Source organism: Ixodes scapularis, unplaced genomic scaffold, assembly GCF_016920785.2.
Source record: "Ixodes scapularis isolate PalLabHiFi unplaced genomic scaffold, ASM1692078v2 PGA_scaffold5__190_contigs__length_132052651, whole genome shotgun sequence".
NCBI classification, from domain to species: Eukaryota; Metazoa; Arthropoda; class Arachnida; order Ixodida; family Ixodidae; genus Ixodes; species Ixodes scapularis.
In genome coordinates this window covers 123,769,808-123,796,594 of record NW_024609880.1, presented here as the reverse complement: position 1 = coordinate 123,796,594, position 26,787 = coordinate 123,769,808, and the positions used below count along the sequence as shown (strand labels likewise).

The window sequence follows — 26,787 nt, the reverse complement described above, 5'->3', positions numbered from 1 at the left end:
GAAATGGACGGCGCAGCTATGGGAGGGACGCTGAACATTTGCCGGTCCGTGTTTCAAACAACTTTTTCTAACGGCGGGATACCCACCTGGCCAAGTGTCAACCATGACGGAATAAGCGGGCGCTCCCTAGCCGCGACGCGTCCCTCCGCGCGCCGCTCTGGTCAGTCTGGTCAAAAGTAGAGCGAGAGAAAGACGTTCGATGCAAGTGATGGGGTCACGATGTCCGGCAACGCTGGCTCCTCTCCTGCGCTGGACACCCTCCTAGCGGCGCTGCTCCTGGTCTGCGCGGTTAGCCTGGCGGAAGAGCCAGACTTCATGCGGCAAGTCATGCCCCGTCGTCTGCTGTAAGTTCCTTCTTCTTCGAGCATCTATAGACCATTCCCAGAATCGCCTTCTGCGAGCTGTCATTGTCTGCCATGGGTTGTAAAACGGCCCATGCAGACAAAGTCATGCGGCAAGTCATACCCGTCGTCTGCTGTATGCTCCTTGTTCGAGCATCTATAGACCATTCCCATAATCGCCTTCTGCGAGCTGCCATTGGCTGCCACGGGTTGTGGAACGGTCTTTGCGGACAAGGTCATGCGGCAAGTCATGCCCGTCGTCTGCTGTATGATCCTTGTTTGAACATCTATGTACCTGTCCCGTGCTCAGCGCCCATCCGAAGAGTGCTGAGTCACTCAGCTGTGGACGCATGCGTGATTTCTGACATTCCGCCCAAGACAGCTTCCTCACGTTTGGCGGGAGAGAAGTGGGAAAGGGCTGCCGTGCTCTTTCCTTCTTGCTGGGTTGGGGCAGTTAGGGCAAACGGGAGAAATCTAGACGGCGGTCATGAAATGCAGTTCATCGGACACCGTCACTCTTCGCACGTCAATGGCGAACGAAAAAGATCAGCTTCCGCCCTAACCCATTGCGGCTTCAGAATCCGACGCTGCAATATTCAAAATGGCACTGCCCACGAAGAAAACGGTCTATGATCCCCATAATTGCCTTCTGCCAGCTGCCATCTTTGTCTTCTGAGCTGTGGAAAAAGGCCCAAGCAAACAGAGTCATGCCCATCGTCTGCTGTAAGTTTCTTATTCGAGTCTACGTAGATCATTCCCATAATCGCCTTCTGTCAGTGGCCATCTTTGTCGCTCGGCGGTGGAAAGCGTTCTCCGCACGCGCAGTAAGCGTCTTCGGCGGAACATGAGGCGCCGCCGCGCGCATGCGTCCACATGCCAGGGACTCCGCATTGGGAGCTCGTGTCGCAGAAAATTCGGCGTCGGTGTCGGTGGGACGACAAAATCCTGATTGGTCAATAGTCATGACGTCACAGCCACATGGCAATCGCGCGGGAATTTCAAAAAACCCACAACGCTTACGTCAAACGTGACGTCTCACTGTAATTTTTTAGTCCAGGTGGCCAGCGCTGGAATGTGCGTGTGCCACACACATTCCAGCAATTCAGACGTAATTGTGTTGAGCGACGAAAACTAAGATGTCCACAGAACGGCAAAACAAAAACAAAACAAAAAAATATATATATACATATATAGCTGGCGCAAAGTTATGACCACGCAATAGACCGATCTTACTGAGCGTTCGGCGCATGCGTGACGCCGCCACAAACTTTAGTTCACAGGAGGCAGACCAACGTTTCTGAAGCAGACGGCCGTGCATGCGAGGGCTCGTGCCGTATCGTGCAGTGCTTCCAGCGAGGTTTCCGCACGTCCAGAAAGAAGTTTTCTCCATGCATCGCGGCAGCGGTGGCGCAGTCAAACTGGCTGATGAGATCGATCTATTCCTGCATCGTACGATCACATCAAATTAAAATGAAATAGAGGACGATAAAATGGCGGCGTAGTCTTGGTCGAAAGTTCAAAAACTCAACTCGCCCTTGAATGTGCCTCAGAAAAAAAAAAGAAAAGAAAAAAAAAGACGGAAACGTAAGAGCAAAAAACGTCTCAAGACTGAAGTCAAGGAAAGGACGACACACATCGGGAAGTCTGAATAAGACTTCACGTGCACCTGTGTAGTCCTTTCATTGACTGCACGCAATCTCGAGGTTTTCTTGCTGGTTTGCGATTAACGCCGCCATAAGACTTGCTCCTCTGCACGAGACGGGATCCCGACAAGATGGTACTGGACAAAATTGTTCCTAGCGCAAAACTTGAAACAATACTTCTATGTGAATTTGGCGGGATTGCATTCTAAACCTTTGAGGGTTCGACTGCTTGTATCAATCCAAATTAAACACGTAGGCAAAAAAAAAAAAAAAACAGCACGGTAAAATAATTTTGTTACAAAACGTTCGACCTTTAATTTACTTATTTGTTTTATAACGGATGAAGTTAATTTCTTTTTTCTAAAAACACATTTCAGTGTAGTGTTGGGGACAAGTAGGCGGACACAAACTATGCAAAGATAAACAAGTACTTCATAGCAGAGATAAGGTAACTATCTCGCATAAGCGGCGCAAACCTTTTACTGTACTGGCTGCATCTCGTGCGCTAAACTTAACAGAAACCTTAATGTGAAGAAATCCATTTTATGAAATATTACGCACTTTTTTTAAATAGTTGCTGAAAAATAGGTTGCAAAGGAACTGGATGCGATTATTATGTTCGTCCACTCGACTAAGTTGTCCTTTCCCTTGGGGAGCCGCTAAACGTTCTCCTGTCCATTATCAGCTTCGAGTATTTTACCTATTTTTTTCCATTCATTCAAAACTAAGAGAACAATGCGCGTAATATGCTGAACACGGGTGTTGTTTCATTGCAGGCACTAGATATTGACCACACTATTATAGAGGCCTTGAGCTACTTCTCAAGGCTTGAAGAGAAGGATTCAATTGTTGGCATGGGCGAAACTACGTGGCAAAAGATCAACGTATGAGTTGCACGAGCATGTATAGCTTTCCACCGCTCTGTCAGTTTACACGTCAATCCAACCCACGAGACGTTTCCGTCGTTCGTGTATCTCATGGCCCGAACCTCTTGACCGGAGTAACAAACAAGAGGGGGGGGGGGGGGGGGGGGGGGGGGGGGGGGGGGGGGGGGGGGGGGGGGGGGGGGGGGGGGCGGACAGTTCAGAAACTGAATGGAAACAATACAGGGGAGGAAGCGCCAATAATTCGACGTCGCTCACTCCCCCCCCCCCCCCCCCCCCCCCCCCCCATCCCTTGTTCCGAAGCCACTGTATGATACGCTATAATCTGAAACTAAAATCACCATGGCTACTCCGGTCATAAGGTTCGGCCCCCCCGCTGAATAGTTCCGACGCCTCGGGTATCATAATTGCCAGACTTCACCGTCTTCGGAATAATCACGTTTTAATAAGCGCACATCGCTTTGTTTCGCAGCAGCTACGAAGAACTTCACTCGGAGAATTTGGTACTTGGCATGCGTGGAATACCTCATGGAGTACGGGGTAAGCCCCAGGTCACCAGGCTGGGCCTTCGCGTCGGCCCATAACTTTCCTTGTACTCGTTAATTACTCGTCTCCCAAGGTTTTGCGGTGTTTATAACCTACACTCAGAAAATGTGTAACTATCTCACGTATAAATCGCAACGGCCGTAGGCCGCAATTTACAGATGTTTTGTTAAAAAAAATGGTTGGTACAAAGGTGTACTAGGCTGCAGAAATTTCCGTAGAACTGCGTGTGGGTGGCACAAGAAATGAGAGGGGGGTGATATAAGAGAGGTCCTGTCTGTCCACTCGTTCGATGTGCGTTGTTCGTGGCAGCTGGAGGTACGTCCAAAAACTCGTGCCGCATGACGATGGCGGGTGTGCAAAAGTGAATGCCCGTGGCTCGGAATACCGTAGCAGCAATTTTGCAGCCTCCGCGCCGTCATCTCAGAGTTGCATATGCGAAATTGTGTGCGAAGTAAGTCGAAAAAGGAAACCTGAGCGCCCTAAACTCGTCAAAAACAGAGTTGGGGCCGAAGTCGACGGAGCACACTGATTGGCGTATCACGATGATGACTTCGCGCTTTTTTCGCCGACGTCCAATCGGCACGCTCCGCGAACTTTCGGCTCCAACTGTTTGACGAGTTTAGGGCCCCTAAACTCGTCAAACACAAAGTTGCATCTGGACCCACGGATATCCGCATCCGATTCACTAAACGCAGCCCCTGGCATCCCCATCCGATACGCCAAATCTGATTCATTTTTATCCGCATCCTTCAGTATACTGCGGATATCCGCGGATGATACGCGGATATGCAGAACTCTAACTATATGAACTGTGGCATGTAAACTACATATTTGTCACAGCTACCCTAATCGGAGGGATTTATAAATCTGCTTGCTATGTGCAACTTTGTTCTATTTGAAACTTGACCAAAAAAAGAAATCACGAATTATGAACGCGGGCTGTCAAGACATCGCTGCTTAACAGAATATAGTTTTAATAGATCCTTCCGATACCTTCAGTACCCCCAATAACTGCATGCGCAAAGGCGGCGGCGTAGAATCGGGTATCGTTATCAAAACGATCTAGTAAAACGTACTATTGCATAATTGCAGCGGGTTAGCCCCGTTGAGTGTGCTTCTCACCGAGCTCCGGTACATTACGGGGAAGCGACACCCGCGGAGCCCATCGAACTCCGTGGGTATTGCTTCCCCACAGTTCACAGCTACTGAGTGAGAAGCGCACTCAACGAGGCTAACCCGCCGAGATCAACACTTTGAAAAGTGAATATCGCAGTTCACCTCGAAGCGAATATCGAATAGTGTATTAGTCGAAACTTGTATTCAGAAATTCGAATATTGGCACAACACTAAACATTATTATAGTAATACAGTTTCACACACTCGAATGAAAGCCCACTAATGACATTGACGAAAAATATCGGGTGGGCGATTTTTGGGGATAGCAAATGTTTTATTTAAAATGAACTATAAACACGCTGGCCCCGCTACGACGACACGGGTGACGGGAGCTGATACCGCAGATCGTGGACACGGCGAATGTGCATTTTACCTCGCGATAAACACGCGGGAACCCGCTACGAACTCGCATGTAAGCGATACGGCGCAGATTACGTTCATTCCCAAAGGGGAGGTTAGAAGATTAGAAAATAAAAATCTATAAAAACGCGAAATTGCAAAAAAAAAAAAAAAAAGTGGATTAGACAATTAACGAATGCCGAAATTAAGAGCAAAAATATCAAGAGGTGTGATAGTTCTGTTTGACCGTTCGGAGTCGCCCGCTGCGACTGATCAACAATTCCACTTAGAACACAAGGCCTGCGCATGATGTCATCGTTAGTGGAGCCCCGACCCGTACCAAGCTAAGTGACGCCAAGTGGATCCACTAGTGGCGACGTTTGGAGGGGGGGGGGGGGGGGGGGGGGGGACTGTGCTCTACGGCGCAAGTTTCCAAACATTTTGTTATTTTTTCGTTAAGGTTGATAAACGATAATGACATCACCCTAAACGGAAGGACATTGAGGCACCCCAGCAGGTTGGCCGTTTCAGCATTTTAAACCCCACGACAGAATGATTGGATCAATGATGATCTTTTGAGGGAGGGTGGTTCTTTGGCATTTTACCCTCATTCGACCGTCGGTGCTTTCCAGCTCGAAAAGGACGCCAATTACTGCTTCGACAGAATTGACATCCAAAATTGGGAGGAAGCCTTCTTATTTTTCTGCCAACACACGGAGGCAAGTATACGCTTATCGAACTGTTTATCCATGCTCCATAAAATACAAATAAAGACAGACCCGCTATAAAATGAGCCCAAAACAGTGGGTCACGAACCGGTTTTTTTGGTTGTTTCTGGCACCATTACCAGTCCAAGGAATGCTGGGCATGTGGTAGTAATATTTTTTTAAATGCAAGGCAGATGTGCCAAGCACAAGCTGTCAAACTAATTCGTGTTCCTAATATTTCTGAATCACAACCCAAATTTTCAAAAGTTCCTAAAAGCCCTAATAAGGTACTGCAAGCCTTCCTGAGACAATGTTGACTATGACTAAAACGGTCGGGAAAAGGGAGATGAAAAAGCCCACCGAAGGCAGGGAATTCAATAAAATCGGTTCATATTTGGATCTTTGGTAAAAAAAAACGAATCTGTTTTTGATTTCCAAACATTCCAGGAAGACAAGCACCACTTCCTAATGCAGTGCTTCTCAGATCGCATCAATGAGAACGTCATGTACGATGCCAGAGATGTTGACAAGATGCTTTCGGTAAGTGCGACACCAAAAATTGCTCCAAGCGAGATTACCACAACTTGGTCAGGAATATGCCACAAATAGAAATGGCTTTGTAAATATAAAGAGGAGGTCATATCTCAAGTGCTTTTTGTAAATACTAACATCCAATAACTCAGGACAAGCCATACATAAATACTACGCTCTTGTTGTTACAGAACTGCAAGCACCGGGTACCGAGTCCATGAAGAATCATCTCCGTGTTCAACTCTGTGACAGAAGAATGGTTAAATTTAACAGATCAAGCATGTGTCTGGAATGCTAGATTGCAAGGGGGACAAATTACAATCGTTTTTACGAGTCTAATACTAAACAATTCAACAAAAATGTTGTAATCATACTTGATGTGTGCAAAGTACAATTAATTCATGACAAATACAGAGTGAAACCCAGGGAGCTCCCTAATCCATTGCAATTACTTAGCACACAAATGGGGCTTCAGACATGAACTGGAAACGCTATGTGCATCACTGAAATACAAAAGTTTCAGAGAACAATCAGAAGTCCCAGACTATCACTTGGTAAGGCACTCAGATCAACTTCAAGAAAGCAGACTGATCTTCAATAAATAGGAAGGCACACTGGGGGCAATATTTGTAGCACGAGAGAAAAGCTGTGGAAAATCTCTGCCCTCGGACACCTCATGAGCTTGACACAGAATATCACAAGACCAAAACTTCCCACTGTGCACGTGATTGGTAAGGTAAGCTACATTGTATGCTGACCTCTTGAATTGTTTCACACACAATAAAATTATGTTCCATTGTTCTAAGAGGGTGTCTAAACGGAGGGTTGACTCCTCTTGGCTATAAAAAAACAAAAGCAGGCAAGTAACTGTTCCATTGTTACAGCAATAGTTAGAGATTTGAATGTGCAGGTGCACCATTTTACATCCACGTCAGCAAGGCAAAGTTTAGGTTAAATAAAAAGTTTGCATAGGTGGCCTGTGTGTTAGAAAGGTAGAACACTTCATCATTCGAGAATAAACCCACACCAATTGCCATCAAATTTCCAGGCACTAAAAATTCTAAAAAAATATGCAAGCACTTATGGTCATGGTGCACTACATAATAAAAACAATTTTGCCAAGACCAATAATCTGAAATTTAAAATTCGAACAAACAGAAAATCAATGGAAACGTGTCACTAAAATAACTGAATCTGTCTCCTTGAGCAAATAAATGGTCTTATATTACAAGGTATGTCCCACCTCTGGAATCTCTGTAGGCAAGCAAGTTCACCTGCAAGGATCACTTTCGGCCACTGCGCTCAAGCTTGCTGTCTTCAAGCATGTAGGCCGGCTTGAACCTGCGAGCTCCTCTACTGTCCCAGTATATGAGCACTTCGTTTGGAGCTTCGTTCTCTCCTATGGACGAATAACCTTGGTCATACAGTGCACAATACGGAATGCTGAGGTCGCGGATGAAGTTCCACACATCCTTGTATCCCCAGTCCAGAACCGGAAAGACACGCATTGCTGGTGGCCAACCCTGGTCTGTTGGAATGAACGGCTTCAGCTTGTCCCCACCAGGGTCTGTTGACCTGTTCCCCAAAAGGAACGCTTTCACGTTGGGCTTTAAGCGAAGGTACTCCCGAACGGCGTCCTTGTAGCACGTGCAGGATAATGTCTGCAAGTCGCAGTAATAGATCTTGGCACTCTTTTGAATGAATGATATGGTGTCTGGCCACATACTTTTCCCACACATGAACAAGCACTGGATTTTGGGCTTGTCTGGTTCAGAACAATCCCTCTGAAGGACTGCATACACCATGTGGAGGAGGACGGTGCAGTCCTTGCCACCACTGAATCCGACACAGATGCCTTCCACGCCGTATTCGTCAATTGCTTTTTCGATGATCTTGATGGCAGACGCTACGTGCGGCATTTTGTTCGCAAGGGCAGAGACCTTCTCCCAGGTATTGTTCAGCGGGTCGCGGTCGAAGCTGATGACGGTGTTTGCAGGGAGATTCTGAATAAGAAAGTTCTTTGCACCCGCCACGTCATCCTCACTGTCCCCCTCGAGCACAAGACGCACCCTGTAATAGTTGTTGTCCAGGGAGGGATAGGAGCCGATCTTGACCTTGTCCTTGAACTGCTCCACGGCCTTGTTCAAAAGGGCCGTTATGCTAACTTCATCGGAATTTACGAACAATTCCTCAATGGTCATCGCGGTGTGACCGTTTTCCGTGCACTCGTTCAGAAAGAGCGGGAACAGGGCTTCTAGGGCTTTTGGTACCCCGGGTAACATGTAGACATTTTTAGTGCAGACCAGAGGGAGCCCAATAACCCTGCCGGGCCTTTGCATGGTACCGAAAAGTACCTTGGATGACTTTGGTATGGTGGCGAACTTACAGACAGCGCCGTTGTCGACGGCTTTCGGGCCGTAGAAGCTCAGGCAGAGTTCTAGGACGCCGGGGTGTACGAACAACTCTTCGCCGAAAGCCCGAGCGACGCTCTCGTAGGTGACGTCGTCGTGGGTAGGCCCAACGCCGCCGGACGTAAAGACATACCGGTACGTGTCCGAGAACTTCTTGACCTCCTCGGCAATGACCGGCACGATGTCGGGGATGATGGACACCCGTTCCACCCTGATGCCCAAGGCGCGCAGTCGCGAGCAGATGTGGAACACGTTGGTGTCCGCAATGTCGCCGCGCAGGATTTCGTCCCCGATTACGATGATTCCTGCCGTGTTGCCTCCTGAAGACATCCTGCACCGACGCCTGAGGAAGAAACGTGTGAATGGGGAAACACCGGCACAACGTTTAAAAGTTGCCAACATTCTCAGTTGCCGCGGTGCTCCATTCTACGAGAAAGCCATTTAAACAAATAAACGTAAAAAGGGTTACTACCTCGATAAGGGATCAAAGTAGGCCGGGTGGAACACCAACACATCTGGCGGTGGTATGCAGTGGGCCGAAAACAACGTTGCACCAAAAACTGAAAACAACAAGCGTTCTTGAGTGTCAACTTTTCCACGCGGAAGAACTTGAAATGACAAAATTCGACCAAATTGCGCGAAGAGTAGAAAAGAATGACGAAGGTATCACGTGAACGTTTTGTTTGTTTTCACTTGTTTATTTGGCTTTTTTGGCTTTTTTGCGCACAAGTACAGTACAAAGATAAGAAAGAGCAACACCAGAGAAGAAAAGTGGCGCTACGGGCTCCCAAGTTTGTCCACGTGACCATCGTCACGTGCCAAACATGTCAGCCTCCAGCAGTCAAAAGTCAGCAGCACGACGTATTTTGATCTCGCCAAACAATGTTGTTCAGCATCGTTCCACGGAAAAAAGGTAGGTCGACATTTATCGTCTCACAATAACCGCATGAACATTCACGAACGCACATCACATTATTGTCCTCGTTGCTGTTACGGAGTCGTCGTTGGATTACGCCGCTGGTAACGGTCTTTTTGTCGGTGGTCCTTTCAGGAAGTGTCCGAAGGAAATTTACTTCTGCGATCACAGCGACGTTAGGCCCACTGTTAATGTAGGTATAATGTAGAAATCATCCAAATTTTTTAAGTACCAAATATTAATAGTGATTACTATAGACACATCTGTTCAGTTCACTATCCACGTGTTGCGTATGAAGCTGCAACATACCCAAGCTGGCTAGGTTACACGCTCACGCCTCTACTAGTAAATAAATAAAAAAAAAGAACCTTTTATAGCAGTTTTTTACAGTCTAAATTTAGAAAAGAGTTGCGTTCGGATGAAATTTAATTTAATTTCAAGGTACGTCCGTCAGCTTCATCGCAGTGGGCTCGCAGGATCCGCAAGTTCAACGCTACGCGCTTGGGCTGCGATCCTCAAACTCGACACGCTCCTCTTCCTCGCAGAGAGAGTCAAGCGTGGCGCTGACGATGCAGACTCGCGGAGATAATGTCTGATGCGCCGCGTCCGACGGGAGTCGCTGCGAAAGCCAAGAAAAAGAAGCGACGCGTGGTCGGCTCTGATCAAGGCCCACAGAGTCGCGTACCTGCGCCATCCACCATGACAGTGAGTCAGACCCCGGAGAAGAAAAAGCGGAAGAGGAACCGGAAGCAGAAAGCCACTCTTTCCCTAGCCGACCAGGATGGCCAAGGGACCGCCCCAAAGAAAGCCAGGCTTGAGACTGCAGACGGTGTCAGTCCTGGTAAAGATGTCGTGCAGCACCGCAGGCTTCAGAAAAAAAAGGCTGCTGCAGACGTTGGCGGCACGCAGCCCATAACCAACTCCAGGGTTGGGCCGAACCCGAAAGCAATCTGTGCGGCTGCTGCTGCTTCTTCGACAAACGAGAACTGTACTGGCAGTACAGTGGTGAGAAATGATAAACTGCTGAATGTTAACAAGGTTCGGCTACTGAAGGAGCGCAAGGCACTGCCAATCTTCCCGGTGCGCAAAGAACTGGTGAGGACTATCAGACAGAAGGACTGCATTATTCTGATCGGGGAGACGGCATGCGGCAAGACCACACAGATACCTCAGGTAAAGCATTGCATCCTATACATGCCTCGCACGTGACGTCATATGGCACCGCACCAGCCGCCATTGCTCCGTACCATGCACATGTGCCTGTACCTTCTACAGCATACATTTTGTACAATCAAATTTGTTCTTCTCGGCAGGCCTTGCTGAGAAGAACAAATTCAACGGTGCAAAATGTAGGCTGCTGAAGGTACGGGATCAGGAGCATGGTACGGAGTAATGGCAACTGATCTGACATCAATGCAGGCCATGTATAGTTTTGCATTTGAAACTGTCCTTGTAGAGTTTAGTTTTGAGAGGCTAGTCGATTCAAATCTTGAGTAGATGCCATTCATTGTAACAGGACAACATGGTCACAGAGCATTGTGAGCTCATTCATTAGTGCTGCTGGCTATAGCAGTTGAAGCACTGCATGGGCCATTCCATCGGCCTTTCCATCTTTTCTTTCTTGGGAGAAAAGAGGGGTGCAGGTTAATCTAGACAGATTCCAAGGATGCATCTTACAGTTACTCTATATGAAGAAAGCATTAATTAAATCCAACAGTAAAATTAGTTAAAAGTCAACACCGACCATAAAATGCTGGGGGAGTGTTCACTCCACGTTCCCTGAAAACTGGATTAATCTGGACATGGACGCTTGTCCTGACGAATCGGGCACTTGACGTATAATTTGCAAAATTCTCAAGTTTGGAATATGGTAATAGTGGGTGCTTGAACAAAGTGGGCACTTCCGCGGTATTTTACGGTACATATAGCAAGCTGCAATTTTTCTTGATGGTGTATCTTATGCACGCTTGGACTTGTGCATGGACAAACTCTGCTGCATGCTCTTCTGCCTCTTGAAACTGAACAATGAACTAGCTCCCTTAGTCTTGCTCCCACTGTCGTGCACATCATTGAAACACTCCATTATCCTTCCCTATTAGAGCAGCTCAAATCGTCACCAATTGTCTAGCTGAGATTGGAATCTTAGTTGGTGTAGGTGTCTTCAACACTTTGAGAGTTTAAATGCAATCTCACTAAGGCATCCTAAATCCTTTCTGTTCGGGACGATGTGGGTTTGCTTTTCTATGGGATCACCCCTTGGAATGGGCTTGCCTTGCATTTTGTCATTGTATTCAACTACTCAGGCTGCCTCTAACAAGATTCATCCTCAAATTTAAACTGCATCCCATTTTTTTTGCTCTTTCAGTACCTTCATGAAGCTGGTTTCACTAAAAGGGGAGCGATTGGAATCACCCAGGTGAGCTGCCTTTTTTCGCAAACAGTCCAACATATTTTTCTTAGCTCAAGATTTATGCAGCGATGTAGCGAATCTGTGTCATGTCATTTCCTCATTAAATTTTCTCTCTCGCATCCTCTTTGGCAAAAGTTTGAAGCTTTGTTGCTCCAAAACGGGAGGATCATTAGAAATTTTAGTAGCAGAAATAGCACAAAGAAACCTTTTAGCATGTAGCCCCACCAGATGTTGGGTTCACGCTTTGCCCAGCTTTGTACAACTGAGAGCAGATTAACAATGAAACATAGTAGCAATTTAATTCCCTGTCTTGGGAGTAAGTCATAGCTTTTTGTTGAGTCTCATCCTTTGCAATGTCTCAAAAGTAGTGCCATCAATAAACCCATTTTTGTTTTTATCTGCCATGTTTTGCAGCCGAGGAGGGTAGCTGCAATCACGGTGGCAAACAGGGTTGCTATGGAAATGGGTGTGGAGACTGGCGAACTGGTGGGCAAACTTGTCTTTAAAGATCATTGTGATGGCTGTTCGCTCAGTACTACACCTAAATCCTGCATCGCAAATATTCCCCCAGGTTGGATACTCCGTTCGGTTCGATGACTCCACCACAAGTGCTACAAGGATCAAGGTGAATGCTCACTCTTTTTGCTAATAGTGCTTCATTGATGCAGTCAATCTCTGCTACTGAACAGATTGTCATTAAGAAATAGCTATTTTATGACCAATTCCTTTATTAGCTAAGCAATAACTGGGAAGTTGTTGCTCAAGCTGCAGTGCAAGTATCAAGTATGCAGAATGGGTTTACTGCGCTACTAAACGTCTTCACACACCTCCTTACCTCATCGTTTCCTTTGCTTACAGTATCTGACAGACGGCATGTTGCTGCGGGAGGCCTTACTTGATCCATTACTAAAGAGGTGAGTGATCTTTCTAACACACTGCCACCATTTTATTCTGCATGGCAGTAGGCTTAACATCCCATTACCATGAAGTGGCAACTGGAAACTGTGTGGTGGGGATGGGTAAGAAACCTGATTGTATGCATTTGCCTGCTACTATTTTAACGTTGATGGATTTCTGAAAAAGCTGTTCAGGATTACTGAACGTTTACTTTGTCTACCTGTAAGGTCTGCTGCAAGCTTCCAAGGCTTATCTTTTGATGTGGCATCTGCCTTGTCGTTTTGCAAACAGTGTTTCAGCTGCACAAGATGTATGACGACGTTCGTCTCGCAGGTACCGCGTCATTGTGTTGGACGAAGCCCACGAAAGGACGGTCAACACGGACGTGCTGTTTGGTGTCGTCAAGTCTGCGCAGAAAGAGCGAAGTAGGATGGACTGCCTTCCCCTCAAGGTTGAGACACTCTTTTTCTCTCAGCTTTTTTTGTACTCCCCGGATAAGAGAGCGTGGCTCAGGTCCACATGTTAAAGGAAGAAGAGGGAAGAGCGTTTGGAGGGCGTGTTGCTTACTTGCAGGCTCGTGTAATGCCAGTGAATGACCGAGTAAACTGTTTGTAATGCGTGCACACCTGTACGCAGATTGTGGTTATGTCTGCCACCATGGACGTCGACCACTTCTCAAAGTACTTTGGTGGAGCACCGGTGTACACATTGGAGGGACGGCAGCACCCAATAGAGGTATGTGCAGCTGCTAGAGTCAAAACTTTTGTATGCTTCTTTTTTTGTGTAATTTAAGCAATCTTTTTTTTTTCCATCTGTCAACGAAACAAAGTCTTTCTGCTGCACTCGATACGATAGTTTGCCCGTACCATTCTTGCTTTGTGTGTTAATATTCTGGACCACACGAATCGGGTTTTAATAATGACCGTGCGTCTTGCAGATGATGTACGCCGTGAAGAAACAAGATGACTACATTTTTTCCGCCTTAGTCACAGTGTTCCAAGTGCACAGAAACCAAGAACCGGGGTGAGTGTCACTTACCTTTCCAAGAATTTTTGCCACGAAAGACCTACTACTAGAAAAAGGGCAACTAAGAGGACGGTAATCTTCTTATGCCATCGTTCATTGTTTTTCCCATTGTGCCAATGCCTGCTGCTGAAGTCCGTATATTTATATAGTAGATTAAGCAGAACTAGAGTTTGAGGTGTGTTGCTGCATGCAGACTAGCCATCCTCGCATCATGAGGAAGAAAGGCTTGTCTTGGTTGCAGAGATATCCTCGTGTTTTGCACGGGCCAGGAGGAGATAGAGTCGGTGGTGAAAGCAACGCGGGAGACGAGACTACAGCTTCCACCAGGTATTTGGCGACGGCCATTGCTCGCTGCAACACATGGCGGCACAAGACTCACTTTTTTAACTTTCGTGTAGTTAAATTGTGTGCATTGCTCTCGGACTAAGCTTGTTTACAAGCTTTGCCTTTTTTGTTTTTTAGATGAGCAAAAAATTCTGGCTCTGCCTTTGTACTCCGCACTCCCGTCGAGCATGCAGCTCAAGGTTTTCCAGCCTGCGGCACCGGTAACTTCACCCTTCTTTCTTCTCGAAGGTAGTCTTTCTCGCTTGCCTCAGTAGACTTCTAGAAGCCTCACCAGCTTTTTGTCTGAATCCTACGACATCTGCCACATACGTGACCGAAACGTGACTCTGACATCTCTTATGTCGAGCCCCAACCAAGAAGGCGTAAATAGTTTTAGTTCACACTTTTGCTGCAGGTGCACTTTCATGGACGAACCAGTATTCAGCCTACGCATTTTTAGACCGTTGCATCTTTGACATTTTAAAGGACCCCTTTGACCTGTTTATGTTTTTGATCTCTACGCATTAATGCTGTGTAGTGACAGAGGTTGTCAGGGGAGTTGCACATCAAACGTTTACATAAGTGTCCAGGCTTCTCCAGCGACTTGAGGTATCTATCTCCCTAAATAAATGTGGAGCGACATCGGTTGATGTGTCCCAACGAACATTGCTCAAGAATGTTCTCCATGAAATTTTCTTGGCTACTGGGATCATCTCGAAATCGTTTTATCGTGCACATGCCTAACCTTGTTATTTTGATTGAACAGGGCTGGAGGAAGGTGATATTTTCCACCAACATTGCGGAAACCTCCATCACTATCCCTGGCATCAAGTTTGTTGTGGACACTGGTGTCGTGAAGGAAAGGTAAGCTTACAAGACCCATCTTCGAAACTGTTTCACTTTAAACATTCGACACGGAGCAGATTAGTTGGAACAAGATTTTTGTTAATGCAGGCTCTTTTTTTTTAATGCCTCTGCCCTCAACCGTTTGTCAGACTGCAGTAGGGTTGCATAAAACACATCCCTATATCATTCCTACATTCTGTGGAAGTGTGCCTTGGGTGTGGGTCATGTCTGAAGGCCACCGGGTCCATTAGGGGGAAAATCTTCTCACTTTTGCTTCTGGTCACACTGCACATTAGCGATTTTTAATTATAAAGTGGGTTTCACTTTATATAGTATGGAAGGAGGTGCACCAAATATATGGTTAGCACGTTAACGGCTCAATCTGATAGCATGAGGTGGCGGCATCCTGGAAGAGACTTGCCTTCCGGAGTGAGCTGGCGGGATGAGCTACAGTGCTGCCATTTTCTGAAGGTTTCAAAATGTTAGATTTGCCCCATTCATCATGAAAGAATAAAGTCCTAATTTTTTTTATGATCTGCCATATTTACTCAAATATGGGTTGACTGTGATTTTTAAAAAAAGAGGAAGGACAGGAAGTTTATACAAGCGTTGATTTTGCAGGTTTCCTAATCTCTCTAGCTAAAACTTACTGTTGACCGCTCTGGCCATGTCATTGGGGTGTACCTATAATTTATTTCAAGAACCATAGTTAAAAGGAAAGTGGGGCTCCTCGCAGAACAATACTACTTTCCTCCTTCCTGTATTGAGTTAAGATGCATGCGGTGCATCTTAGATTGGCTTTACTTGATTTTACCAAGGCGTGCGCGTTTCAAAAGCCAAAATTATCCCTTATTCCTTCGTCAACCAAATCTTGCAACACATGAATAGTGAGCAAAACATCCTTTTTTTCTTGATCTGACGGGTAGAGTAGGTTAGCTTGATAAAGTCAGAAATTTCACTCGCTATTGGAGGTCGTACCTTTTTTGGAAACAGTCGTAGGTCAACCCCTGATTTTAATTTCAGAAACAATACCAGGAAGAAAAAAATGCCGACCGATATTCAAATGAGTATTGTACCTTCGTACACCAGTCTGTCATCAACTTGTAGTTTAATTGTTATCTGAAAACCAAATTAAATGTCCGTAAACACTAAAGTGGGAACAACACCTGTCGTAATTACAGAAGGGATGTCAGTAAAATCACTACTTCCTACAACATAGACAAGAACAGTCTATCACTGAATTGCAGTTTGATTGTTTCTGATGTTTTCCTTTTTATGATTTCATCGATGTGCATTCGCTCTTTGAAGTGCCTTCCTGAAATAGTCCTGCGTTTGTTTTCTTCACGACGCTTCAGGACATATCAACCAGGAACGGGACTGGAGCTGCTGAAGGTCCGGAAGATTTCCAAAGCGCAGGCGTGGCAGAGGGCTGGCAGGGCTGGGAGGGAGTGCAGGTGCGCTGTCTGGCCATTTCTCGAGTCTCGCCTTTTAGCAACGCCACAAGCTGATGTCCGCATCACGCGAGATACTACCTTTTAATCCCATTCGTTTAGATTAGATTGTTACGACTTGTTCATCGCACTGGTTGCCGTTTTGCGTATATTTTGCTGTGTCATGTCCGCGGGCCGCACAGGAAGTGCCCGCAAGCCGGATGCGGCCCGTGGGCCGCATGTTGTGCACCCCTGGTTTAGATTGTCACGTCTTGTTCATCTTGATTGTTGGATTGGTGATGCACGGTCGTAAAGCGCATGTATGGCTTATTGACTTGGTCGCATCCTTCTGTGAGGCTGCATTCCATATTTTAACTTTCTGGTACTTTGAAGTCAGCCTGAGTGTCATTTTAGGAAATGTACTATATTCCAAATACTAGTGTGCAGTGCAATGAATATTTTACGCAGTATCACTGTGGAAGCAAAAATAATCTGTGAGCAGATCTGATCTGTCGTCGGTCGCATTATTGTAGTTGTTTGTGCAACTGAGGCGTGCAGTCATGCTGTGCATACATACATCGCTAAGGCATGTAGTCGAAGTAAATACTAGCCGTAAAAGAAAGCTTCAGACATGAAGGAAGTAGCATGACCTCTGCTGGCCCCTTTTTAAGGTTTATTCAAGTTTTTACAAAATTCCAGCATTAGTGAATTGCTTCACTTTTTTTGTTTGGTTAAACTTTGTAACTGGCACGCTTGTTCTTTTTTTTTTTCTTCTTCAGTGGGGTGTGTTATCGGCTATACACCAAGCAAGAGTTTGAAGCAATGAAGGAGCACAGCGTTCCAGAGATTCAGAGGTACTAACCGACGCCTGAGCGGTTCTCGTTTCAGTCAAATAGCTTCTGCCCCGACTAAGAGCTCTCTTCCTCTCGACTCCAGGTGCAGTTTGTCGGGTGTGGTCCTTCAGATGCTTGCCCTCGGTATCAGCGACATCTTCGCATTTGACTTCATGGACAAGCCATCTGAGAAGGTGGGAGGGGCAGTCCTGATGGTGCAATCGCTTCTTGTTGGTCGGTTTTCATTGCCGGATTTGTCTGCCCCTCGTACAGCGTTGTTCTTGAGGCACAGAGAAGGCCAGCTGTACCTGTTGAAAAGACACAAGCTAATTAAGTGTTTCACATTACGTGAGACGTAATTCATGTAGCTTATTTGCATCACATCAAACAGAAATAAATTGCTATCGTAATTTTGGGGGTTTTCTATTTTCATTGGTGTAATTTTTAGATTCAAAATGTCTTTGAATACTCAGCAGACGTTGACATACAGTCATGTCTCGTTATTATGGGTACCCCACTATATGGATATCATTTTCGGGAACAAACTGGGAGAATACATGCATTTGTATCATGTTATTATGCACAACTCGCATTCTGGACGATTCTTTGGGGCGAACGCAAGTCTCCGCATTAACAAAAAATCACTGTACTAAAATTCTTTTTTTTTTTTTCAATGCCATTCACAATTGGGACATGCTGGGCTTCCTTTTTTTATGAAATTATCTTGTTGCTGTGAATTTGGCATTTATCTTTCATTTAGTTGGTTATTCACTGTTCTGTTGCATTCTGTAATTTTTTATGTTCCCCCTTGCTGTAACGTGGGTATCAAGTTAGAAAGTTCAAATTTGTTTTACGTTGGAGGTGGTAGAAAGTGAGTAGAGATCTCCCTTCATGGTTTCCTTTGCTTTGTTGCAGCACCTCGTGGAAGCGCTGGTCCGCTTGCATCAGCTGGGGGCGCTGGAGAAGAAGGAGGCACTTCAGGTAGGCACTGCAATCCCTCATTCAAGCCTTAGTCAGGGTGATGCAAAAACGCTCCTTGCTGCAGCTCACCGCTGTTGGAAAGAAGATGGCGGCGTTTCCGCTGGAGCCCCGGTTTTCCAAAATCATTCTCTGCTCCAAGGAACTGGCGTGCACGTACGTCGGCTCTTCTAGAACCTCTCGGGTGTCGTCTTGTTTGGTGTAGTTTGACTGGTGTACCGGTTGTGTTCAACCAACACCGTATACCGTTCCCACTTGCCTGACGTTCAGCAAACCGGATTTCCTTTTGGACCTGTTCCATGGGGTGCGGTTTGTCTGGGAAAGTCAGCCATGTTGAATTTGGGGTGGCTGCAGCAGGAACTGCCAATTGAAGACAGGTTTTGTAATGTGCACACAAGTTGCATGTCTTGGTGCGTTTTTCTGCTGACTTGGATACAACTGCTACCTCTATGTACTGGTTTGTATCAGACTTGCAGTTACGTTCAAAATAAGGGCTGTTAATAAGGGGAAAAGGGAACGAAAGTTTAAAGAACAAACAAAAAAAATAATAAGGGGCCAGTTCAGTTTGTTTAGTTTTCTCATAACCAAATTCGCTCAGGAATTTTTTTTTTTTTTTTAGTCGCTTCCTTTTGAGCAGTTTGGTACCTGAACAGGTTGTGTAGCAGGCAAGACAGAGCAAGAAAATGGGATAATATTGCATGGTCACATTCTCCTTTCCAAAGTCCTCAAACTACAGATCGTGTTCAGGATTACGCTCAAGTGTCTCTTACAAAAGTTGCCAAGAATACGGTAAAATAATACATTGAAAATGGACTGCTTCACAATCGGCCCACGGTCGTGCCCAACCCACATTGACAGGTCGGTAATTTTGCCTGGAGAGCCTCCTGATTATAATTTCCTCATTTGTACAATCCATAATAACCAGACAAGAAGGCATGTATTTGTCCAGTTTGTTCCCCGAAATTTTGTCTATGTAGTGGGATGTTCATATTAACAGGGTCCATATTAATGAGATGTGGCTGTACTCCTTCCCCAGAAACCATGTGGAAGTGAATATGACTGCCTTTGCTGCATTGCCTAACCCCCTTCCTTTCTTTCCCTTCTTAGGGAGGAGATCCTCACCATCATTTCCATTCTCTCGGGTGACTCCGTGCTCTTCTTTTCCGAGAAACATGTGAGTGCCCGGACAGGTGGGGAAGTTCCAAGGCATTAAGTCTAACAGTTCGAGGTCTAATGTCTTTCTTCTGTGTGCTTTGTCCGTCTGTTCTTGACGGTGCCAGAGGGAACGTGCAAACGAAGTCTGGAAGAAGTTCCAGTCCAATGAAGGCGACCACGTCATGTTGCTCAATGTGTTCAGGGCCTACAAGAGTGTCAGGGGAAACAAGGTGGGTGTTGCTCCTTTGGGTTGTGCATGCTGAAAACCCACACCATGTAATTCATTGTGGCATCTGCATAGCTTGCTCTAGGTAGGTACACATCTAAAAAGATAAGCCTTCTCCGAAATTCGATAGTATATGAAACTGGTTTTCGTGTTGAAGGTTTGTTATAAGCGGGTTGCTTCGCATAACGCGGGGGTGGAAGCGCTGCGCCACTGTGTGCCAATCCACTTTCGCTGTGCCATCCTGCTCCCAAGCGCAAATGTTGCACCAAAACTAGCCAGAAAAGGTTTTTATTTTATTTTTTTTATTTTAAAGGCAATCAATGCAGATGGTTTTTGTTTGATGCAGGAAGGTGCCAAGTGTCTATTATCTCATCTAACGAGAATCATAATAATTTATTCCGGACCATGTAAATAGACACTACGTTCCGTTTCGTTTCATGGTCTCATGTTGATAAGCTGTCAAACGCCTGCAGCACAAGGGAGAACCGTGCGAGTTGGTTGTTTAAGATGTCCATTTCGAACGCGAGGAAAAGTGGATCTTTTTATTGTTGTTCAGGAATATACTGTACATATTTGGACGAATACGAACAACACATAATAAAAGTCTCGCGTTTATTTTCTTTCCCCGAACCAGTGCCTCGAAGCACTTGTTCGGGCGCGTTGCTTTGTGCCGTCAGTGCCACAGCTCGACCAACAATGTCATGTAATCCAAAAATGGGACATCCATAGGTGGCTTTGTGGTTTACTTTCTTCCTTTTTTTGGGGGGGTGGGAGTGGCGCTGAGCATGGCTGCGTTGTTCGAAATACCGCACCATAAATCGCGTGTACAGTAAAAGCTCGTTTGAACGCCCGTCCCCAAGAAATCAGCCATCCCGTTTTTCAGGCTGAATATCCATAACTTAAAAGTTCCCAAAACCGACCCCTTGCCGGATACCGATCACGCGATGTCCGACCGATCCTGTGGTCGCAGTACCGATACGTGTGACAAGTGTGTTCGCCGCGGGCTCCCTCGTGCTTATCGCACCATAACACGCGAAACTGCAGCGTCCGCAATCTGCGGTATCCGTTCTTGTGACATGCAAATTCCTAACTCATTCTCACGATTTATTATTTTTCCCGCGATTTGCACACACGATATCGGTTCCCTTGACTCCAGAGTATGTAGCGGGTTCTTGCACATATCGCACTGTGAGGCGCGAATGCGCTGCGTCTACATTCTTTTGCCGTACTCGTGACAGGGGAGTACATAGCGATTTCCCACGTTCTTATCGCACACATGCTTACCACAAATATTTTTTATAAAATTTTGTTGTCGCAGTTCTAAACATTACCCCGTATTTTTCACCATTTATCTTTTCATCATGGGTGGGCGTTGTTTTAGGGCTTTACGGTATATAGATGTACCTAGGAGTGATAAGTGATTAACTACTCTACAAAATTAAACAAACATTTGGCGTAATTCTTTTTTTTGCGTGCTTAGGGTGTTTGCTTTAGCTTACGCACTCCTCATTCGTGTCATAAACGTAACAATAAAAGCAATAATTGGTTGCCTCGTCTGTAAACTTTCTGTAAACATCTGTACACACAAAACGTATGTGGCAAATGCACGCAGTGGCACAAAAACAGCAAACTGGCAGGAGGACAAGGAGAACAGTAAGAATATCCTGCTGAACGACGCAAACTCTAATCCATTGTGCTAGCACACATTCATGCAATTGACTTGTGAGGAAAACCTTCTGTGTACGGTCTTGCTAGTTTTGTTAGTCACTTTTTTTTTATCAAACTCCTAAGCAACTTTATTCTATTCAGTCATGCTTGTTTGAGTAAGGGCTCAAGCGCATATGTATGAGCTGGGATGATATCATGAAGTTTTCAGTATTTTGCACTTGTACTTTCATAAGACAGAGTAGATTTGTACTCCAGTAACTTGAGTCTCAGAATGCATTTATATGTTTGCTAAGCAGGGACTTGGAACATTTGTATTTCCTGATAATGAAAACTGCAGTGAGTAAGTGTTGTGCTTTATTTTATACCATACTATTGCATCCTGAAATGGTTTTGTTTTCAACTTATGGAACTTTTGATTTGGGTTGTTAAATAGGCGTGCTTTGTTTTTTTATGAGGCTTATAGGGGCCCTGCAAGGACTTTTTACTGTTTTTTAATTTGCACCGAACCTGAGCGCACTGAACGTAGTAACTTAGTGAAACTCTTCTTTTCGCGAAATTCACTTTATTTTAAAAGTTATAGGCAATTTAGAATTACAAAAACAAGCAAAAAATAACCTCCTTCATGACGTCGTAGGTCCTGGCTTGAGTGGTGGTGAACTAGAGGAGGAATAGTGAGCTCATCGAGCACTCGCGGCCGCCGCACTCCGTGTCGACGGCGCCAGAGGGCGCCACTAAAGCATGTTCTGGATAGGCTGTATGCAGCGGGCAGCCAAAGCGGCTTTCATTGCGTTTGCTGTGCGATTAAACACTAATTCGGCATGACACTTCATTGGCCACAAACAACAGCAAACACGGGGTAAAGATCAGTTCAGAATAGGAGCCACTTCGCGCTGCCATACCGCGAAACGGCCAAACCGCAAGACAAAGCCTCTCGCCGAAGGCCTTCGGAACGCTCGGAGCTGGTCGGATCCTCCTGTCCAGACGACTGCAGCGCCACCGCGTACATCCGGGATTTTTCCGTGTCGACGCCTTATCCCACTACTCCTTTCCAGTATGCGCCGCCTTTTCCACCGCTTGGCGGCGGGTATGTTGACGGGTCATTTCTTGTTTCTGTACTTTATAAACTGCATTTCTTTCTTTCTTTCATCTATAATAGTGAACAAAAAACACTTTTATAAATAATTGAAACGGTTCGTGCCACTTATATTTTGTATTTCGACCAAAAATAAGTTTTTAGTGGCTCTGACCAGTAGTAAGCCCAGGACCAAAGACGTCACATTTTGCGCGCTTTCGGTACCGCGGGTCGCCCTCGTCGGTGGAGGAGGTTTCCGTGTCGTCCGGTTAAAATATGGCGCACTGATATTTAGCTACTCTTTCCGTGCCCGCTGGCTTGCCCGAATCCCAAGAGACGTGGAAACCGCATAAAAGGTAGACGCTTAAATATGATTGCAGGGCCCCTTTAAGTGGTGCTTCTTTTGTTGACTGTGCCTTCTATTGGAAATCCATAAGAGGAACCAACCCGCTACCAGGACAGTTTTCAATAGCTGCCATTCAGATAAATTGAAATGACGCTTATCTAAGGAAAGGGTATGTTTGGAAATGGTTTTGGAATGTTACATGGAGATGCTTTTTCGTTGTGATATTTTTTGTATTTAGAAAAACATCTCCGCACTTATAGCCCCAAGTTTGACCTGGATAACTAGCTCCAATATTTACTTATGCCGCTATGAAACTCGACTTTTGTGGCTCCTGAGCTGCTCCATAGCTGTGCTCTTACTGCTCCAAAGCTGTTCCAGAGGGTCATCTTTGCTGCTCCCAGACCTGCTACAAAAGGCTGAAGCTTGCTTCCACCCCTGATAATGGGAGAGGGTTGCCGGCCTGCAAGACATCTTTCTACAGTGCTGAAGGCACTTCACTCTTTGCACTCATTGTCTGAAAAGGGAAAGGTCCCTTTTCTAGAAATTACGGAAGGCAGAGAACAGAACAGCGACATTTGGGGCCCTCAACGGAGAATTAACATAGATTTAGCTTGACCGTTACCTTTGAGCTTCATAAAATATTCAGTTCAATTTGAAATTATTTGAACAGTATGGCCCGTTTAGTTCGGATCTTATTCGGTATCGGGGGTCATCGATGGCACATGCCCACTGGTTGTCGTCAGTGGCCCCTCGTTGTCGCAGGACTGGTGCAAGGAGAACTTTGTGAACAAGAAGAACATGCACAAGGCGATGGAGATCCGGTCCCAGTTGGCCGACCTCTGCCTGAAAGCGGGCATCCCGCTCAAGTCCTGTGGCCAGGACACCGTTGCCTTCAGGTGGGCACCGGAGAGTCGACTCTCCATTCCTAAAGCCACTAAACAACCATCTTTTTGTCACTCGTCGGAATCTCTTTGCAAAATCGGAAGAAACACTCTTTCGTCCTCCGGAAATGTCCATGCAGTCTGCGACAGAACAAAACAGTGTCTTCCAATTGACGGCTGAAGAACCCCTCCTGAACCCTGAGCAATAATGTGCAAGCATTTAGCTCATAATTATTTATCAACGGGTGGCTCAGATTGACTAAGATAGTGCTCAGACTGGGGAAACACTTTAATTTGAGGCAGGGACTGTTGAGGAAATTTGGGAGCCCCCGTGAGAGTACTCTGCGCAACCCAGTTTGATTACCCGTGTCTAAAACTCGGAAAGTTGCAATTTGGAATTGTAACTATTGCCCATTGCACCCGTTCTGCGCTAGGCAACAAAACTGCGGCGCACGCAAGACGGTCGGCGAATAGGGTGTCAATGCTCGTTGTTTATCTAGTGGCTCTAGGTGTTTCCAGTCTTGAGGGTGGTTTTACTATATATCGTCACGCTTTAACCACTTGGAATTTCGCTTGGGGCATTGTATAGGTGGAAAGTATTCTATGAAAGCTAGTTTTTTTTTGTTTTCTCCGAGCTGCCGTGCGACCGTGAAATATCTCTGTTCTCGCAGGAAGTGCCTAGCCGCCGGTCTTTTTACCAATGTTGCCGAGTTGCAGAAAAATGGAGATTATTTGACGGTGAGTGTTGTTAATTAGTATTTCCCTTGCGCGTGTTGGCCGAAAGAGACGGAGGGTGGGAATTCGCATAGGAAAATATTTCCTAGCCTCTAAAGCCGACCACCTGCCCAGTTTCTGTACAAATCTGCAGTAAATCGCAGCTTGCTGCAGATTTGAAACTTTATTTTGAGGGTGGGAAGTGTAAGAAGTGTCTTTGGCAGATGAAAAAATGTTTTTCGAGCATGGTGGAAAGTTACAGCAGATGCAGATTTAGTCAGACTGAAAACAAAACCAATTTTGTGAGGGACATCTGCTTTAGCTGCAGCCTTAAAGACCGACGACCAGTTTGCGCTTTACACTATCCCCTTGCTTCCTCCTCTCCCCCCTTCGACTGTGTACACTGTTGCTGTTTCCTCCTCCCCCATGGTGAGGAGGATCTTCTGCCTTGCAGAATTTTGAGTTTGGTCGTCGGCCTTTAAAGAATAGAGCAAGTATTTGAACCTTGCTTTTCAGACAAGATAACTTCTGGTGCTCTTAATTAAAAAACAAAAAAAAACATTGCAGGATTGTAATGAAGTACTTCAATTAAGAACTTCGTAATATCCTCATAATGAATATGTATTTTAATACATCCTGTTGATCCATTTCTTATTACTACTCGGTCAGTTGTTTTTGTCGAACCATCTACCATGCCTAATTGGAAATTGGGGGAAGCAGTTTACTTGCCCAACATTTCTTGATAATGCTAGAATGGAGCAAAACTTTCACTGCCTTCATGTGCTTCTTCATCTCGATTTCAAGCTTGAGCAATTTCGAAGCGTATGCAGCTTGCTCCATTGGGTGAAATGTAAAGTTGAACAAGTGTATTTAGAAAAGCCTTTTCGGTTGTGTTCTTCCTCAGATTGACGCCAGGAAAAAAGTGCACATTCATCCATCATCTTGTCTGTTCTCGTCTTCACCTTCATGCATTATCTTCACGGAAATGGTGGAGACTACCAAATGTTACATGAGGTGAGTCGGCACCTTTTCAGGGGGTGCAATTCATGCCTACCCTAATGCAGCTCAAAGTGGAGATGATCGTGGGTGCTTTGCTTAGTGGAACTCGGCAGACGAAAAAGTAACTATTTCAAATTGGTAAAACAGCTAAGGCCTGGGTTCTCAAGCATCATCATGCCTTCTTTCTGCTCACAAAGCAGAATGCATGTTTCCTAATGTTCCATTGATAATGTGTGTAGTTCACTCAAATAGAGGGAAGCATTGTGCCTGGCGGTACCACCATCATTTCGTTTGATTCAAGCGTTATGAATAGAACTTTGTTTACAACCCCTTACACAAACTCCACCTTAACCTTGTGTGCCCGTTTTGTGGCAGAAACTTGACCGTGGTGGATCCCGACTGGATGACCAAGGTTGCTCCTCAGTACTTTAAGAAGAAGAGGCTTGGACCTAAATCTCTCTGAATGTGGACCAGGTGAGAACCCACCTCATATCTTTGTGTCGAGACCTTTACGAAACATCCAATGTTTATTTATTTGAATACCTACATTACCCCGAGAGGCATTAGAGTGGGCCGAGCACATAAACAAGAAAGATAAACTGCACATTAGTACTGCACGTTTGGTTGGAGTAAATTGACAGCACCAGGGGTGAAAGGGTCAACACCAAATCACTGTTGCTCATGCTAGCTGGGGGGTTCTCAAGGACATCCTCGTCATTATGACAAAACAAATTTCACCGAACTTGTGCCAGTTTTTCCAATCCCGATTGCATGTAAAACGTTGTCAGGCCCAACTTTTTAGAGTTATTATGCCTCTCACCGATTCATTTGTGGAACTCAGCACGTGCTCAGCTTGAAGATTTTGTTGGTTCCTATTATTTTAAAGCCTCCTTGCCTTTTTACTTTATGAGGCTCTATTTTTATAACATTTGTATAATATAATAATGTTCAACATATTTTTTCCCATGCATTTAAAAGGAGATAACATTAAAAATGCAAGAAAGAATTTCTGAAATCCAGGACCTAAGGTGTTGCACATTCTTTGTATGCAAGCGTTTTGGGAAGTACCGTAGTAAGGCTTAACTCTCCTGTCACATACACATTTCAGGTTGTTGCCAAGCTTGCACCGCAAATACTACTCCAAGCGATTGCTCAGGTTGGACGTCTGCAAGTTCTGAGGGTAACATCCACAAAGAACGAATGCTCGTTAATAAAGATATGTATATGCTGTTTACGCTAGGGCTTTTTACTTGCGCTCGCACAACTCAGACAGAAAGCAATGCAGCTTGAGTCGTAACTTCCAGTTACATGCTTGCCTCGCTTCTAGGCTGTTTCGCACTAAGCCCAACCACAGCCAACGCTACGATCCTGTACAGCCAATCAAATAGCACTGAAAGTGCATCGTCGTAGCACTCCCAGTTTCAAATGCGAAAGCATTATATGCCCCATTACGCGAAAATCCGGCGTCGGTGGCCGCGTGACTGAGTT

General features: G+C 45.5%; 3 protein-coding genes across 3 annotated transcripts; 2 read left to right on the top strand and 1 right to left on the bottom strand.

The window, feature by feature from the left end:
* The first annotated feature begins 3,327 nt into the window (after window positions 1–3,327).
* Window positions 3,328–6,476, top strand: LOC115321685. Its single transcript, XM_042294381.1, has 4 exons — window positions 3,328–3,408; window positions 5,562–5,648; window positions 6,084–6,176; window positions 6,359–6,476. The coding sequence occupies exons 1-4, from the start codon at window positions 3,397–3,399 to the stop codon at window positions 6,386–6,388; spliced, it is 222 nt and encodes a 73-aa protein (XP_042150315.1). The 5' UTR covers window positions 3,328–3,396; the 3' UTR covers window positions 6,389–6,476.
* On the bottom strand, window positions 5,656–9,240 carry LOC8042217 (FAD synthase). The gene has a single exon (XM_042294379.1). It carries the CDS (start codon window positions 8,978–8,980, stop codon window positions 7,451–7,453), a length of 1,530 nt encoding a protein of 509 aa, XP_042150313.1. The 5' UTR covers window positions 8,981–9,240; the 3' UTR covers window positions 5,656–7,450.
* A 111-nt stretch (window positions 9,241–9,351) lies between these two features.
* On the top strand, window positions 9,352–26,533 carry LOC8042219 (ATP-dependent RNA helicase DHX33). Its single transcript, XM_029981934.4, has 24 exons — window positions 9,352–9,491; window positions 10,040–10,667; window positions 11,860–11,910; window positions 12,319–12,390; window positions 12,476–12,529; window positions 12,763–12,818; window positions 13,135–13,252; window positions 13,438–13,536; window positions 13,739–13,824; window positions 14,069–14,154; window positions 14,290–14,372; window positions 14,918–15,015; window positions 16,353–16,451; window positions 17,207–17,281; window positions 17,364–17,454; window positions 18,176–18,241; window positions 18,306–18,394; window positions 19,346–19,412; window positions 19,519–19,623; window positions 23,468–23,601; window positions 24,258–24,324; window positions 25,205–25,314; window positions 25,675–25,773; window positions 26,408–26,533. The coding sequence occupies exons 2-23, from the start codon at window positions 10,083–10,085 to the stop codon at window positions 25,760–25,762; spliced, it is 2,379 nt and encodes a 792-aa protein (XP_029837794.3). The 5' UTR covers window positions 9,352–9,491; window positions 10,040–10,082; the 3' UTR covers window positions 25,763–25,773; window positions 26,408–26,533.
* The last annotated feature ends 254 nt before the right edge of the window (window positions 26,534–26,787 follow it).